Source organism: Sander vitreus, chromosome 2, assembly GCF_031162955.1.
Source record: "Sander vitreus isolate 19-12246 chromosome 2, sanVit1, whole genome shotgun sequence".
NCBI lineage: Eukaryota > Metazoa > Chordata > Actinopteri > Perciformes > Percidae > Sander > Sander vitreus.
The window spans coordinates 3,400,253-3,414,800 of NC_135856.1; the positions used below are offsets into that span (position 1 = coordinate 3,400,253).

General features: G+C 44.1%; 1 protein-coding gene across 5 annotated transcripts in view; it reads right to left on the reverse strand.

Moving 5' to 3' along the window:
• The window catches only part of usp34 (ubiquitin specific peptidase 34), a 103,783-nt gene that overhangs the window by 7,918 nt on the left and 81,317 nt on the right, over positions 1-14,548 (reverse strand). For all 5 annotated transcript variants that reach the window (XM_078273286.1, XM_078273278.1, XM_078273271.1 and 2 more), the window contains 15 exons: positions 13,638-13,723; positions 12,070-12,238; positions 11,845-11,919; positions 11,245-11,396; positions 10,997-11,150; positions 9,184-9,228; positions 7,725-7,829; positions 6,267-6,414; positions 5,487-5,791; positions 4,577-4,906; positions 3,507-3,664; positions 2,954-3,032; positions 2,499-2,625; positions 1,063-1,170; positions 606-710 (listed from right to left, as the gene is read on the reverse strand). In XM_078273286.1, coding sequence (XP_078129412.1) covers positions 606-710; positions 1,063-1,170; positions 2,499-2,625; positions 2,954-3,032; positions 3,507-3,664; positions 4,577-4,906; positions 5,487-5,791; positions 6,267-6,414; positions 7,725-7,829; positions 9,184-9,228; positions 10,997-11,150; positions 11,245-11,396; positions 11,845-11,919; positions 12,070-12,238; positions 13,638-13,723 — 2,146 coding nt within the window. The remainder of the gene's footprint in view (positions 1-605; positions 711-1,062; positions 1,171-2,498; positions 2,626-2,953; positions 3,033-3,506; positions 3,665-4,576; positions 4,907-5,486; positions 5,792-6,266; positions 6,415-7,724; positions 7,830-9,183; positions 9,229-10,996; positions 11,151-11,244; positions 11,397-11,844; positions 11,920-12,069; positions 12,239-13,637; positions 13,724-14,548) is intronic.

Genomic DNA, 14,548 nt, shown 5'->3' on the forward strand with positions numbered 1-14,548 from the left:
ACCACTGTACAGCGCGTGCATGTGCATTAGGTAATCAGAGTGAGACTAAAATGGACAGATATGTTATTAAAAAAGAAAAACCCAATGACGCAAGTGCATCGACCTCCACCACCAGTGCAGACAGGTGGCATTGATTCTTAATTTCCCACGAGGCTGATCGCGGTTACGTGTCAGTTAAACTTCTCATCTCCAATCCCATCTGTATCTGTGAGACGTGGCGCTGTCCTGAGCTGAAAGACGGCCTACTTTACGGCTTTATCATCCAGTTAATAGGCGCGTGTGTTGGTGTCGGCCGCTGTCCATTTCCTTAGGTTCTGAAATGCAAACATTTTTTGACTACTTTTTTTTTAAAAGGGCGTGCGCCTGTGAGCACCTACGGAGGAAAACATAAAACTGGATCATTAAAAACTACAGAAATAAGAACATTTAGAACATAAAAAAAAAAAAAGTGCTATTAATTTGTGATTAACCGCGAGTTAACAATGGACAACCGTGAGATTAATCGAGATTATATATTTGAATCAATTGACAGCCCTAGTTTTAATTAATAGAATACATTTGAATGAGTTATTTAAAAGGGTGATGAAGAGGAGGAGGCGGCTCACTGGGGATGTTGCTGTGGTGGTAGGTGCAGTGGTTGTGCTGCAGGAAGGGGACCAGAGTGTGCAGGAAGTCGTGAGGACTCAGCAAAACCAGCTCCTTCAGAACATCTGCAGGAACCAGAACGAAAGACACAAAACACATTACAGCCAGCGACGGAGGAACCCAGAGCCCAAAGTTACACCTTCACAATGTTTGTTGAGTCTAGAGCTGCAAAGACTCATCCAGAAGTTAACTATTTAGAGGCGGCTTTAATGAAAATTAAAACTATACATTTTCGGATTCTAGCTTCTTAAATGTGAACATTTTCTAGTTGCCAATAATATAATAATCGTTAGTTGCAGCTCTAATTTTGTCCAACAAAACAGTCCAAACCTCAACCTTTTTACTAATAAATTAACATTATAAAGATGTTTTCTCAAGAAAAATGATTCTAAACATCAATCATTTTGTGTGTGTTACCCAGGCAGGCGTTGCGGAGCTCGGGCGGGCTGTAGGAGTTGAGAAGTGTGAGCAGCTTGTGGGCAAAGTCGATCCTCTCCTGCCACTGGATCAGAGCCTGCTTCACATCTGGACGACAAGATACAGAAACATCTGCTCAGAACAAACACTTTGTACTGTTCCCTTTGGATCGGCACTTATTTCTGTGCTGCTGCAACACCTAAACGTCCCCTCTCGTGATCAATACAGGTTCATCGTACATATACTAATATAAAATATATTTTAGTACTATATCAGAATAGTTTAGTATATAATAACTTCTTCTAATTCACATGTCTAAATCTCCCTGGCGATTCCCTAAAGTGAAACACCGAATGATGTTGGAATAAGAAACCCCAGTTGCTCCCCGGATGCTGTCCACTGCTCCTGATACTAAAAGGGTAACTACCGTGTTTTTCAACCTGGACCCTATGTTCCTATGTTTTTATGTCTGTAAGTGACTGATGTGAACAACAATCTTTGACATTGGTCCAGTATTAAGAGAGATCGCTGCAGTCGGCAGCGGAGAAACAAGCTACAATGTAAGTTAACAGGGCGATTGTCCAGCTTGTATTTACCTTCACAAAAGTGCTGGTTTCGCTGCTGACAGACTCATATTAATATTCTAAGTGTCTGTTAACATCATGGAAAGGATCCCTACAGAGATAGACCTTTAAAACCTCTTTGAGACCTTTCTGTTTAACCAGAAACAGCTCTGATGTCGCTAGCTCTAAACCCACCAGACTCCATTTAAAAAAGCAATACTTTTAGCGTGTATAAAGACAACATATTTTCACATGTAAATCAGTAAAATGTATGTGTTAATTTCAACCAAAACTAGACTCGTGATGGTGGAAAATTGGAAGTAGGAACCAAAACAGGTTTTCATAGTTTTATTTTGTTTCTGTCCACTTTGAATGAAGTGTGTTCTACGATGCTAAAATTACTGTTTATTTACATGGAGTCTGGTGGGTTTAGCGAACGCAATTTCACGGATGTTTTATGTTTAAAAAAAGGATCCTACTCTTTAACAGGTCGACCTCCTTAGAAATCCTTTCCATAATGTTGTCAGACACTTAGAATATTAACCTGAGTCTGTCAGAGGCAAAATGAGCACTTATGTGAAGGTAAATACAAGCTGGACAATCGTCCTATTAACTGATATTGTAGCTTGTTTCTCCACTGCAGAGATTTCTCTTAATACTGGACCAATGTCAGAGATTGTTGTTCACATCAGTCACTTAGACACAGAAACATAGGAAAATAGTCTCCAGGTTGAAAAAAAAAAAACCCAGTAGTTACCCTTTAAGACAGGTTAAATGCAGTAATTAAATGTCACTACATTGTACCGTGTATATGACAGGAATTCAGAATAAAGTTTAGTTTTATTTATTTCTCTAAAAACTTGTCAGGCAGACCTTTGCGCTGCAGGTACGGCCGCGTGGCTTTGAGGACGGACAGGAAGATGGAGAGCAGCTCCACCAGGTCTCCGGTGACGTGACACGCTGTCGCCTCGTGGTACATCATGTGCAGAGTGTTGAAGGACTGCAGAGGACAGGGAGACAGGAGACAGGATGAGTTTCCCCTCAATTAGTACTAAAAAAATAGAACATTAACTTTAAATTTGAGATATATGTTATTTGTGTGCATATATTTTGTTTATATATGAATGTAATATGAATATAAATGATAAAAGCAAAGTCCAAAAGTAAAAATGTCTCTTTATGTCTCTTTTTGTCTGTGTTTTTTGGTTGTATGTCTTGTTATTTTGAATACTAAAACTGGTCTGAAATTTGATTCTTTTCTGTCTGATGTAAAGAGGAGATCGTGATCCTGATCCAGACCCAGGTGCGGGTCCGGGTCCGGGTCCTACCTCAGTCATGAGGATGAGTCCCCTGTTGAAGACCACCAGCAGTCGGTCCTCGTCGTTCTCCAGCAGAACCCTGAAGGCACTGAGAGGAACAACAACACCACGAGTTAGGATCTAGACAACAGAAGCTCCTGAAGGCAGATATTAGTGGGGGTTCCATCAACGTATGTTTGTGCGCATTTTGAAGTATCGCATTGGAAAATGTTAATTGAAACAGTTAAATAAAAAAAAGGTGTTTTCAGTGTTGGTTTGTTGAACTGATCACTGTTTGTTAACTTCAATAAATGAAACATCTTTCCAAAAGTCAAAAAGACATCATGTTAAATAATCATGATTTCAATATTGACCAAAATAATTGTGATTGTTATTTTTTCCATAATATAGCAGCTCTACTTCTAAAGTGTGTGTGTGTGTGTGTGTGTGTGTGTGTGTGTGTGAGCGTGTGGTGTGTGAGTGAGTGAGTGTGTGTATATATGTGTGTGTGTGTGAGTACATGTGCGAGTGCGAGTGTGAGTGTATAATATATATATATATGTGTGTGTGTGTGTGTGTTGACCTGATGAGCGTGGTCCAGCAGGAGCGGCCGTCCAGGCAGCGCAGGTAGCAGCTGATGGTGGTTTTCTTGAACTGTTTGACGTCCTCGAGCTCTTCCTCTCTCATGTCGGCTCGCTGCGCCACAAACAGCTGCATCAGGTTGAACAGCTCCTCCACCGCCTGCAGGGGGCAGCAGCAACACACACACACACACAAAATCTCAGTCATCAAATGTACTGGTTTCTTACAATGACTCAGGTAAGACCAAAGAAAGCAATCCAGCATTTTCCGCAGGGTTGTGCGGCGGTGGGAGTGTCCACTAAACGTCCCATTTGTGTGACGTCCAGTTCTTTAACCCCCAAACAAAGCACAAGTAGACTTCATATTTAACAATCGCTGTTTTCCGTCAGATCATTTATAGATCGACATTTTCCGTCCATATTCATAAACAGGATATACAACATTTAGCCTCGTGAGACCGTCCTGACCTCGCGAGCTCCAGTTTACCACTCGCATCTTGAGACAGAGAAAATTTGGAGCCATTCGCCAAACGACTGACCAATCAGCGTTGGTTTTGAGGCGGGTTTAGGTGTGACGCAACGAGAAGTGACTGTTCAGTCTAAACAACGTGGCGGCTTCCACGGATGAGATGAGCGTAGCTATCGCGCAAGTTTTATCAGAATTAGAAAGTATTCCTTCATGGAAAGAAGAGCAAAAAACGGCACTGGAAAAGATGTTTTTGCTCTTCTCCCGACTGGTTTCGGCAAGAGTTTGATATATCGTTGATCTGATTGGTTGATTTGACCGTCCATCACCAACATAGGTGGTGATAGACAGATGGTTTATCCAATCAGCTAACCAGGATTTCCGCCCCTTCCCAAAAGTTCTCCAACGGAAAGTTCCCAGATGGATATGCCGAGCAAATGCGCAGCAATCCATCTGGAGTCAGGTTATAAAACATTACCAACATGCTAAACCTAATATAACTAACCAATCAAATGCAGCGTCTAACGCCTGCTCTATCAACACAGCTATCATCAAAAACTAAAACTAAAATCCTGCTGAATCCGATGTGCGAACAGCTCGGCTCACCCCGGGGTACTGGCTGGCGTGCGGCGTCAGGTTCTTGAAGGCCCACTGGATGTTCTGGTGCGAGGCGAGCTGGCGGGTGAAGGCGGGCGACTGCTCGCAGCACATGCGCAGGATGCCGTAGTAGGCGGGCAGCATGCCGCGGTTGAAGAGCACCACCTCCTGGTCGTCGTGGTCGGCCAGGATGTAGTTGAAGGCGATGTTCTTGGTCACCACGGGGTTCTGCACCACCAGGCGCACGTTCTCCGGGCAATCTACGCACATGTTGTACCAGAAGGACAGCAGCGCCTGCTTGTTGTGGTTGGTGGCGATGGCCGGCTCCGACAGTTTGGGCTGGAGGCAGAGAGGAGGAACTTTTTTAAAAGTTTGTCGCTTATTTGAATTTTTTTGTCACTTCTGTCGCCCTAGTGTTGCCTTCCTTCTTTCCACTGGTTTTCTTTCGAAGCTTTATTACCATTTTCCACCTATTCTTGCCTTCCTTCCTTCTTTCTACCGTCTAGGTTTAGTCTCCTTTTCTCATCATCATCTAAATGTTCTCCAGGTCCAAGGCTGTAGTTTAGTAAATCTATCGCTGACATCGCTGTATTCTTCCTCTTTATACAGACTTTTCTACCAAAACTTATTTGTGCTGGTACGTGGTACATGGCTTAAAAAAACTGTTCAAAGGGGGAACATTATTAAACATTAAACAGCTTGAGAACCACTGCTATAAGGAGTACACAATTACTTTTAAAAAGCTAGAATCAAACAGAAGTCTTCAGTCTCAATTTAAAAAGAAGAGAGTTGCAGCGGACCTGCAGTTTTCTGGGAACTGCAACTTACAGATTTAGCAGCAAAAACAAGCATACAGAAAAACAAAAAATAAGTTTATAATGACAGAAAAAGACACTTCAGAAGGGTAAAATGTCTGTACCTGGAAGAGGTTCCAGAGGTCCATGAAGTACCCTGAGAACATGAGTTTCTCCGTCTTGGAGATGAGGCAGTACGTCATGAAGCTGAAGTACTGCACCAGCTTGGTGGTGCCGTGAACGCTGGCGTCCACGTACAGCTTGGCGCGTCCCAGCAGCCCCAGCAGCAGGTTGTACACCTGGTGGAGGACCACGGTGGTGTCGGGCGACAGCGGCAGCTCGCGGGTCGGCAGGTGGAGGGAGCGCGTGGAGCGAAACATCTGGCGGAAAGAGTTGCTGGGGATGAGCGAGACCAGGAGGTACGCCGCCGCTGCAGGGACGAGAGACAGCTTCAGCTTCATTGTCTGTTATTAATTAGTAATTCTTCTAGTTAGAGCTGGCAAGATGAATCGATAAGTTAAAGGGTAATTACCGTTTTTTTTCCAACCTGGAGCCTATTTTCCTGTGTTTTTGTGTCTAAGTGACTGATGGGAACAACGATCTTTGACATTGGTCCAGATGTCAACCTATCTGTGAGCTACTGGACACCTGCTCTTTACATCAGGGGACCCCTGATGTAAAGGAACCCTTCAGAGATAGACCTCTAAAACCTCTTTGAGACCTTTCTGTTTAACCAGAAACAGCTCTGAAGTTGCGACCTCTCTGTTGAAGAGTAAGATCTTTTTTAAAAACATAAAAACATCCGAGAATTTGTGTTCGCCAAACCCACCTGATATAGAAAATAATCTACAGATTAATGGACGATGAAAACAATCAGTCAGTCGGTCAGTCGCAGTCCTACTTACACGTGCGGACTCGGGGGTAGTTGTGTGCCAGCAGGAAGCGTTCCACCCAGTTCTCCATGTTCTGCAGCACCCAGCTGTGGGCCAGTTTGTTCCGGGGAGTCTGGACCGCCAGCCAGTCTAGACACTGGGACGGGTTATACTCGATCACCTGACGGGAACAACACATACACAACGTGAAGACACACAGACAGAAAAAAAGACACAGCAGCCTGTCTGTGTGGGGCTGAGGTTAAAAAATAATAATAAAAAAATCAAACCTCCTGCCCTGAATCTGCCGTAACCGAGAGAACGAGGAGGTCACACGCGTTAAGGTTCACACTCTCGAATGTAGCTTACACTCTGCACTTAATCTACCAGCACACTTCCATTTCATCAGATGTTCAAAATAACACATTCAAAAAATGTAGACGTGTTAAAAATGAAGAAATGTGAACGTCTATCTTAAATGAGCGTTAGTCCACATCTGTCGTACTGCACCTTTGCTGTTGCTTTTCACACTCGTCATACAAAATAACAAAGCAGATGCTGCAGACACACACACACACACACACACACACACACACGACAAGGATATAGAGAGACCATGCAATAAAAATGTGCAATACTCCAATTTTACTATTTATTCTCTTTACTTATGTTTATGTATTGTTTGTTTATCTGTGTCTTGTACTCTTCCCCCTATCCCTTGCTGCTGCAACAGTGTGAACTTCCCCACTGTGAGATTAATAAACGATTTTGAATCTTGAATGATCCTGATTTGACTGGATAAGGGAGAAAAAATTAAAAAAATTAGGGCTGGGTATCGTTCAAAAATATTCAATACCGATTCCAATACCGTGACTTTGATACCGGTTCCTAAACAATGCTTCCCGATACCTAATTTTATGAAACAAAAGGAAATTACAACATTATGGCACAAATCCTTTTATGTATTTTCAGCTCCTACTATGTGAGGCTGTGTAACGTAGAGTTTCTCTACAACGTGTAACGCCAATCACAGACATTATTAGATGGTTGTAGAAGTATGCTGCGTGCTTATTGGCTCACCGACGCTGATGACATTTACTCCTGAGGAGTTGAAATTGAGTATTGAATGACGAGGCATTTTTCGATACGAGATACTTTAGAGGCAATTCAGTCGGTGCCTAAAAAGTATTGAAGTGGGTACCCAGCCCTAACGAGAACAGCTCCGCATTAAAAAAAGAGATCAAACATGAAACATTTTGAGAAGTCCAACAGTAACCTAAGGGCGTTTTCACACCTATACTTCGTTTGCTCTTGTCCGCATCAATTGACGCCTTTGAAAACTTGATTTGGGTACACTTGTTTGTTTGCTTTTGGTGCGCATCCGATTGCGATAGCTGCATCCACACCTGTCCAAATGAACCGCACCAAGGGGGGAAACCAACTGTAGTGCGATTTGACCAAACTAAACGAGGCAGATGTGAAGTACTTTACCTCCCAGATCCTCTGGAGGATGTAGGAGGCGAAGGAGGGCATCCCCGGTGGCCCGCCCGCAAACTCCATCAACATCGTCAGCAGCTTGAAGAAAGGATTGGCAGCCTGATGGAGAAAAAGAAAATGGTTGTTAAGGTACCTCTTGTTTATTCATTCAGCCAACCTTTATTTATCCTCGAGCGATCATTGAGAGGGACCCTTATTCACAATTCGCAGTTACAAGTAGAAGTTTGCAGGTTTAAGGACGTTGCACACCGGGGGCGTGACGACTAAGCGACGAGAAAATGCGTTCATAATGGCCTGGGAATATGTCGCATCAAAACTATTCACACCGGCAGTGAAGTGAATTTGCTTAAGTTTTTAATAAAAGTTTCGGCTATTCGCGCCAGCTCAGTGTTGGAGGGACAGTTTGTGTTCCGTCTGGGGACGCTGCTGAAGAGAGAGAGAGAGAGAGAGAGAGAGAGAGAGAGAGAGAGAGAGAGAGAGAGAGAGAGAGAGAGAGAGAGAGAGAAAGGGACGGAAGACGCTGCTGAAGAGAGAGAGAGAGAGAGAGAGAGAGAGAGAGAGAGAGAGACGGAAGATGCTGCTGAGAGAGAGAGAGAGAGAGAGAGAGAAAGAGAGAAAGGGACGGAAGACGCTGCTGAAGAGAGAGAGAGAGGAAGAGAGAGAGAGAGAGAGAAAGAGAGAAAGGGAGAGAGAGAGAGAGAGAGAAAGGGACAGAAGATGCTGCTGAAGAGAGAGAGAGAGAAAGGGACAGAAGATGCTGCTGAAGAGAGAGAGAGAGAGAAAGGGACAGAAGATGCTGCTGAAGAGAGAGAGAGAGAGAAAGGGACGGAAGACGCTGCTGAAGAGAGAGAGAAAGAGAGAGAGAGAGAGAGAGAGAGAGAGAGAGAGAGAGAGAGAGAGAGAGAGAGAGAAAGGGACGGAAGACGCTGCTGAAGAGAGAGAGAGAGGAAGAGAGAGAGAGAGAGAGAGAGAGAGAGAGAGAAAGGGACAGAAGATGCTGCTGAAGAGAGAGTAGTCGGAGCAGAGGAGAGTTAACGTTTAGAGGTGAAGATACCAAGTGATTAAGTATCAAGAGTCCGCAGTTTGAGCACAAATAAATGCTGCAGCTCCTCTAAACCAGCGGAGGTGAACTGTGTCTCGTTTCCCCGGCGGCTGAGTGGAGTGACTCCGGAGACTCCCTCCGAAGCAGGGAAAGCGAACAACAAGCTACTGTAAACTATGTACTGACTTTCCTTCTAGCGAATTTAATTCCCTCTGGGAAAAAGTGAAGGGCTAGTGTCTAGGGCTTTTATTGTGAAAGGTAAGAACGGAAAGAAAGTCTCTGGTGGGACTGCTGCATTCAGATGTTAGATGATCTAGTGTCAGACTTCGTATGATGACAGATGGATTTAAAACAAGTATATCTGTGCCGTGCTGTGTTTTTATGAATTCAGCTGATGAGTAACCCGCTCACCTCAGGAGTGAGCTTCGCGATGGAGGTGAAGAGCATCGACACAATCTGTAGTCAGGAGGAGAGTTACACATTCAGTATTAGAACAATCACATGTACCGCTTAATACCTGCAAATACTGCTCTTTGTGCAGAGTTTAAAATAATCTGACATTTAAAAGTTGAAAATGCCAAAACATTTCCTACAGTCAAACTCTGTTGGAAGTTCAAGAGAAACATATCTGTATACTTTTATCAGGCAGAAACCAACAGAAACACATCCAGAAGTAAACATAAATACAAGTTAACTGGTCAGAGCAGAGTTTTCTATTCACACACAGTTTTCACTTAAAAGTCATCCTTGAGAAGGATAACATTACATCCATTACCTCTTTTGCTTTTTTAACTATATAATATTAGACACATCTACAGAGATCAGTTTGATATGTTTGGTATGTTAGAAAAACTTTGGAATCAATGATTCATTTGTATTTGAATAAAGGCCTGGCAGTAAATGTAGAGAACGGGTGTCAGACATACAAATCCAGCCCGCCAGAGGATCCAACCAGGCCCATTGGATGACTTTGCAAAGTGTGAAAATGACAGAAGTAATTTATTTCTTCTTTTTTTTGGTAAATAAAATGCCCTCTTATTCCTATTTGTCCCCTGGGGGGGGGGTTGTGCTGTCCTAATAAAAGTAGCAGACTCTGTACGCTATTATAAGACCCCACGTGCTGACATACAGGCTACGTGACACAACACTGTCAGGCGTAGGCTACTTCATGCAGGTACATGCTGTGACTACACAAATCACAACATGTAAACAGGAACATGTTGGCGTTATTTTGTCACTTATTGGGAGCAGTAGGCTAGATGGAGCCGGTTACCTCCAGGATCTGTGCTAAGCTAGGCAAGATGGAGCCGGTTACCTCCAGGATATGTGCTAAGCTAGGCTAGATGGAGCCGGTTACCTCCAGGATATGTGCTAAGCTAGGCTAGATGGAGCCAGTTACCTCCAGGATCTGTGCTAAGCTAGGCTAGACGGAGCCGGTTACCTCCAGGATCTGTGCTAAGCTAGGCTAGACGGAGCCGGTTACCTCCAGGATCTGTGCTAAGCTAGGCTAGACGGAGCCGGTTACCTCCAGGATCTGGGCTAAGCTAGGCTAGATGGAGCCTGTTACCTCCAGGATCTGGGCTAAGCTAGGCTAGATGGAGCCGGTTACCTCCAGGATCTGGGCTAAGCTAGGCTAGATGGAGCCGGTTACCTCCAGGATCTGTGCTAAGCTAGGCTAGACGGAGCCGGTTTCCTCCAGGATCTGTGCTAAGCTAGGCTAGATGGAGCCGGTTACCTCCAGGATCTGGGCTAAGCTAGGCTAGATGGAGCCGGTTACCTCCAGGATCTGGGCTAAGCTAGGCTAGATGGAGCCGGTTACCTCCAGGATCTGTGCTAAGCTAGGCTAGCGGTGCGGGCGTCAGACAGAGTTACGACACGCACGGAGATGAGAAGGGTATGTCTGGACTTATCTAACTCTGGGGGATACGGGGAATAAGACAAAGTCCCAATGAGTCGGCGTGTTCCTTCAAAGATAGCAACCTTATTGCTAACGAAATAGCATCAGCATCAAGGTAATAAATCGAAAGGGGTGAGTTTGTGAAGACATGATAAAGGCGACTGGCCAGCCTGACGAGAACTTGGACCCTTCTGGAGTGGTTTTACTGGTCCCGCTCACTGGAGATGGGCCGTAAACTACAATGTGTTGAAAACACCCCTGGGGTAGACATTATAATTTAAATCTGATGAAAACATGTTCCGTGTGTCCCGTGTGTGATCAACCTACATGCTCGGCCAGGCGGTTGTTATAGCGACAGAGGCTGAAGATGAGGTTGCAGGTCTGCCTGATGTTGATGCCGTCTCTGATGTGCTGGAAGAGGAAGGGGAAGCCTTTCCCTCCGGTCAGCGCCGCCATGTCGCTCTGAGACAGAGTCAGATGTCTGGAGAGCGGGGGAGAGAAACGCACCGTGTGAACTCGCGCGGCGTTAAAAGAGAACATGGGCTCGACCGCTGTCTACGAACGTGAAGCCGTACCGCTCGGAGCGAGACTGCTCCACCAGCAGAGCGATGAGGGCGATCATCTTCTCCAGGGCTGCGGGGCGATACTTCTCCTCCGCCAGGGACAGGATGTCCTCCTCCTCGTCCTCCTCCTCTCCCTCCTCCTCCGACAGCACCTCCACCTGAGGCTGAGACAGAACACGCCACATTTACTCTCTTCCTTCGTCTAAATCACGTTACATCGTATCTACAGGGTAGGATTTGCCGGTGGGGATGTTATTTGGGATGTATTTATTTTTTTATCCCCCAGTGGGGACAAAATGTATCTCCCTCTCAAAGTGACCAATGCTGCTTCATCCATAGACCATATAGTATATACCTAAAATGGAAGTATTTCACGCTAAGTAAAGCGCTGTAACGTGAACAGTCTATAGTGAATGCATTGAATACTTCTTCTAACGCTGATCATTAATCTGCCAAAGGGCTGCAGACTCCATTATCACATATAACAAGAAAGAAAGCCAATATATAAAAGCAACATGTAACAACTCAGATAGAAACCAATACAAAAACATTACAGTAAATACATACAGTGAGTTGTGAAACACAAATAAAGGAATCGGTGTGTAAACTTACATTCTCGGGGCCTTTGGTTCCCATGTAGAAGTGCACCATGATGGAAATAGCTTGTAGTGACAACAAGAACTGACTCTGGAGACACAAAACAGACGACAGCTGCTTTTAAAAAAAAAAAAAAAAAAAAAAAGAGATCACTTCAAATGTAATATAAAGAAATAACAACAAAAACAAACATCTTTCAGACTACAAAACATTCAATTCAGTGTAGCGGTTCAGACCGACCTCCTCCTCGCCCATCTTGGCGAACTCGTAGAGAAAGGCAAAGTACTCCGTCAGGTGTTTGCTGTGGGGCTTGACGCCGTGCTCCATGATGGACAGCAGCGTCTTAACGAAGCGAGTGACGCAGGAGCGGCTGCCGATGTCCTCCACCGGACCGTCCATGTCGTCGGAGCTGAGGCACCGAGAGAAAGCAAAGATGGTCTTTTTTTTTTTTTGATTCTTTCTTTCTTTCTTTCTTTCTTTCTTTCTTTCTGTGGCCTTTATTTTAGAGGGCAGCTGAAGACGGGAAATGAAGATCGGTGAAGTGGTGGTGGTGAAGAGAGCGAGGGGGGAATGACATGCAGCGAAGGGCCGCAGGTGGGACTCAAACCCCTGGGCCGCTACGGTAAGGACCGAGCCTTGGTACATGGGGCACACGCTCAACCAGGTTTTTTGTTTGTTTTTAAAATCAGATTCATTCATTTTCATTCATGTATTGGCCCAGTATGTTAACACAAACAATGAATATTTGTTGTAAGCACATACTTTGAATGTGCTTACATGCAAGAGACATACAGCTAAAAATAAGGGCAACAAATAAAGATGGAACTGTTATGTTCATCCAAGTAGGTAAAGAAATAGATGTATGTAAAAAATATTCATGAAAGAGTGTTTCTGTACAATAATACAAAAGTGCAAAGAGTGCTGGAATACATATTGAATGATTACTGGGGTTGACTACTTCATATACATGAAGTAGGTGGATATGTACACACATAAATCACAAGTTGTATCACGAATTCATTGTGTATGTGTTATTGTGTGTGTGTGTGTGTGTGTGTGTGTGTGTGTGTGTGTGTGTGTGTGTGTGTGGAGCCTCAGATCTTTCTCAGAGCCCAGAGTGACAGAGACACTGAGTGACACGCGGCTCCTGTTTTGATCTCTGTCGCCACCTGATTCCACAGACACAACACTGTCTCTTTGTGCTGCATTCCTCCAATGGCACAGTTACATTTAGTCATTAAATCCGACGGGTTGAGGAGTACCTGAACCTCATAAGTATGGAAAAAGCAGCTTCTTTATCGTTATATCCAGATGGGGATGGAAATGGATTACGAGCAACAATAAGGTCATTCCTTGACTCACAACCCACCTTCCTTCCTTCGTAATCATAAAAATGTCGCTGCTGGACCTAGTACCCCAGGTCTTGGTTCCATCATATCCCTTTCCGTTTAAGAATATTCTACTTAGAAAGAAGAATATATCTGCGTTGGAACAATGTGTGCGTGTACAGTACGTGTTGATGTCAAAACACCTCCATTCTCTCGTTTGAGACGGAAACACAGGCATGAAATTATGTAAACACTGTAGTTTGTCCTGTCACTTATTTGTAGTTATGTTGTTATGTCTTTGTACTTTTCTGTTTGTCCGGGAAAACCTTTAATATAATAAAAAAAAATAATACATAAAAATAAATAAATCAGACGGGCTACTTTTGTTGTTCCAAACAATTGTAAATTATAATATAATAAAACGAGAGCAAAACGTTGAACGGTCAGAGGTGCAAATCCGACCAATCAGGTGTGACATACCCGTCCTCCATGCCGGGCTGCAGGTAGAGGTGAGCGTGGACCGGACGCAGCCTCTGGATGACATGAATACACAACCTCTGGAACATCTGGCCGGACAGAAGCAGAAGATACAGTATGAAGAAGGAACATTAATCACTTTAGTCATTAGATATGCGTGGAAGGGGGGAGAGAGACAAACTAGGAACAGGTTAGAGCACAGGTGTCAAACTCAAGGCCCGCGGGCCAAATCCAGCCCCTCGCAACTATTGATCCGGCCCACATATCAATTTATGTTCACAATACATTTTGGCCTGCCAGATGTGCGCCAAACCAAAAAGACGAGAAACTGTTTTCAAACTGTAGTTATGGGACTAATTTGGCAGATTTGCCGACTTTGAGACCCAGAGATTTTCACACAACCGGTGAGTTTGCATATTCAGGCCTGTAAAACAGGTTGTTGTTCATGTGGACCAAAGCTATATGAGACATGCAACAATACAGTCAAAAATATGTCACTTTTTCCAGTAAATAAACTAAACATGTCTGGCCCTTTATGATTTTCATTTTCCATGTGTGGCCTTTAGTGAAACTGAGTCTGACACCCCTGGGTTAGAGGAAGGAAAACAGATCCGGCTGCGGCAGAGGTCCGCCAACCAAGAGCCAGGTTCTGTCCCAGGTTTCTGCCTGTTAAAAGGAAGTTGTTACGCTTTCGCAACTACATGCTTGCTCTTGGGGGGGAATTGTTGGGTCTTTGTAAATTAAGAGTGCGGTCTGCACTAGAGCTGCACAACACTGATTTTTTTAAATCATCTCGATATCAACTGGCGCAACAAATGCATCGCAAAAGACTGCGACATATCGCGAAAGACACTCAAAAGATTTTTGTGTTAGTTGAAAGAAAAGCTCAGTAGAAAACTACAGTAACTGTCACT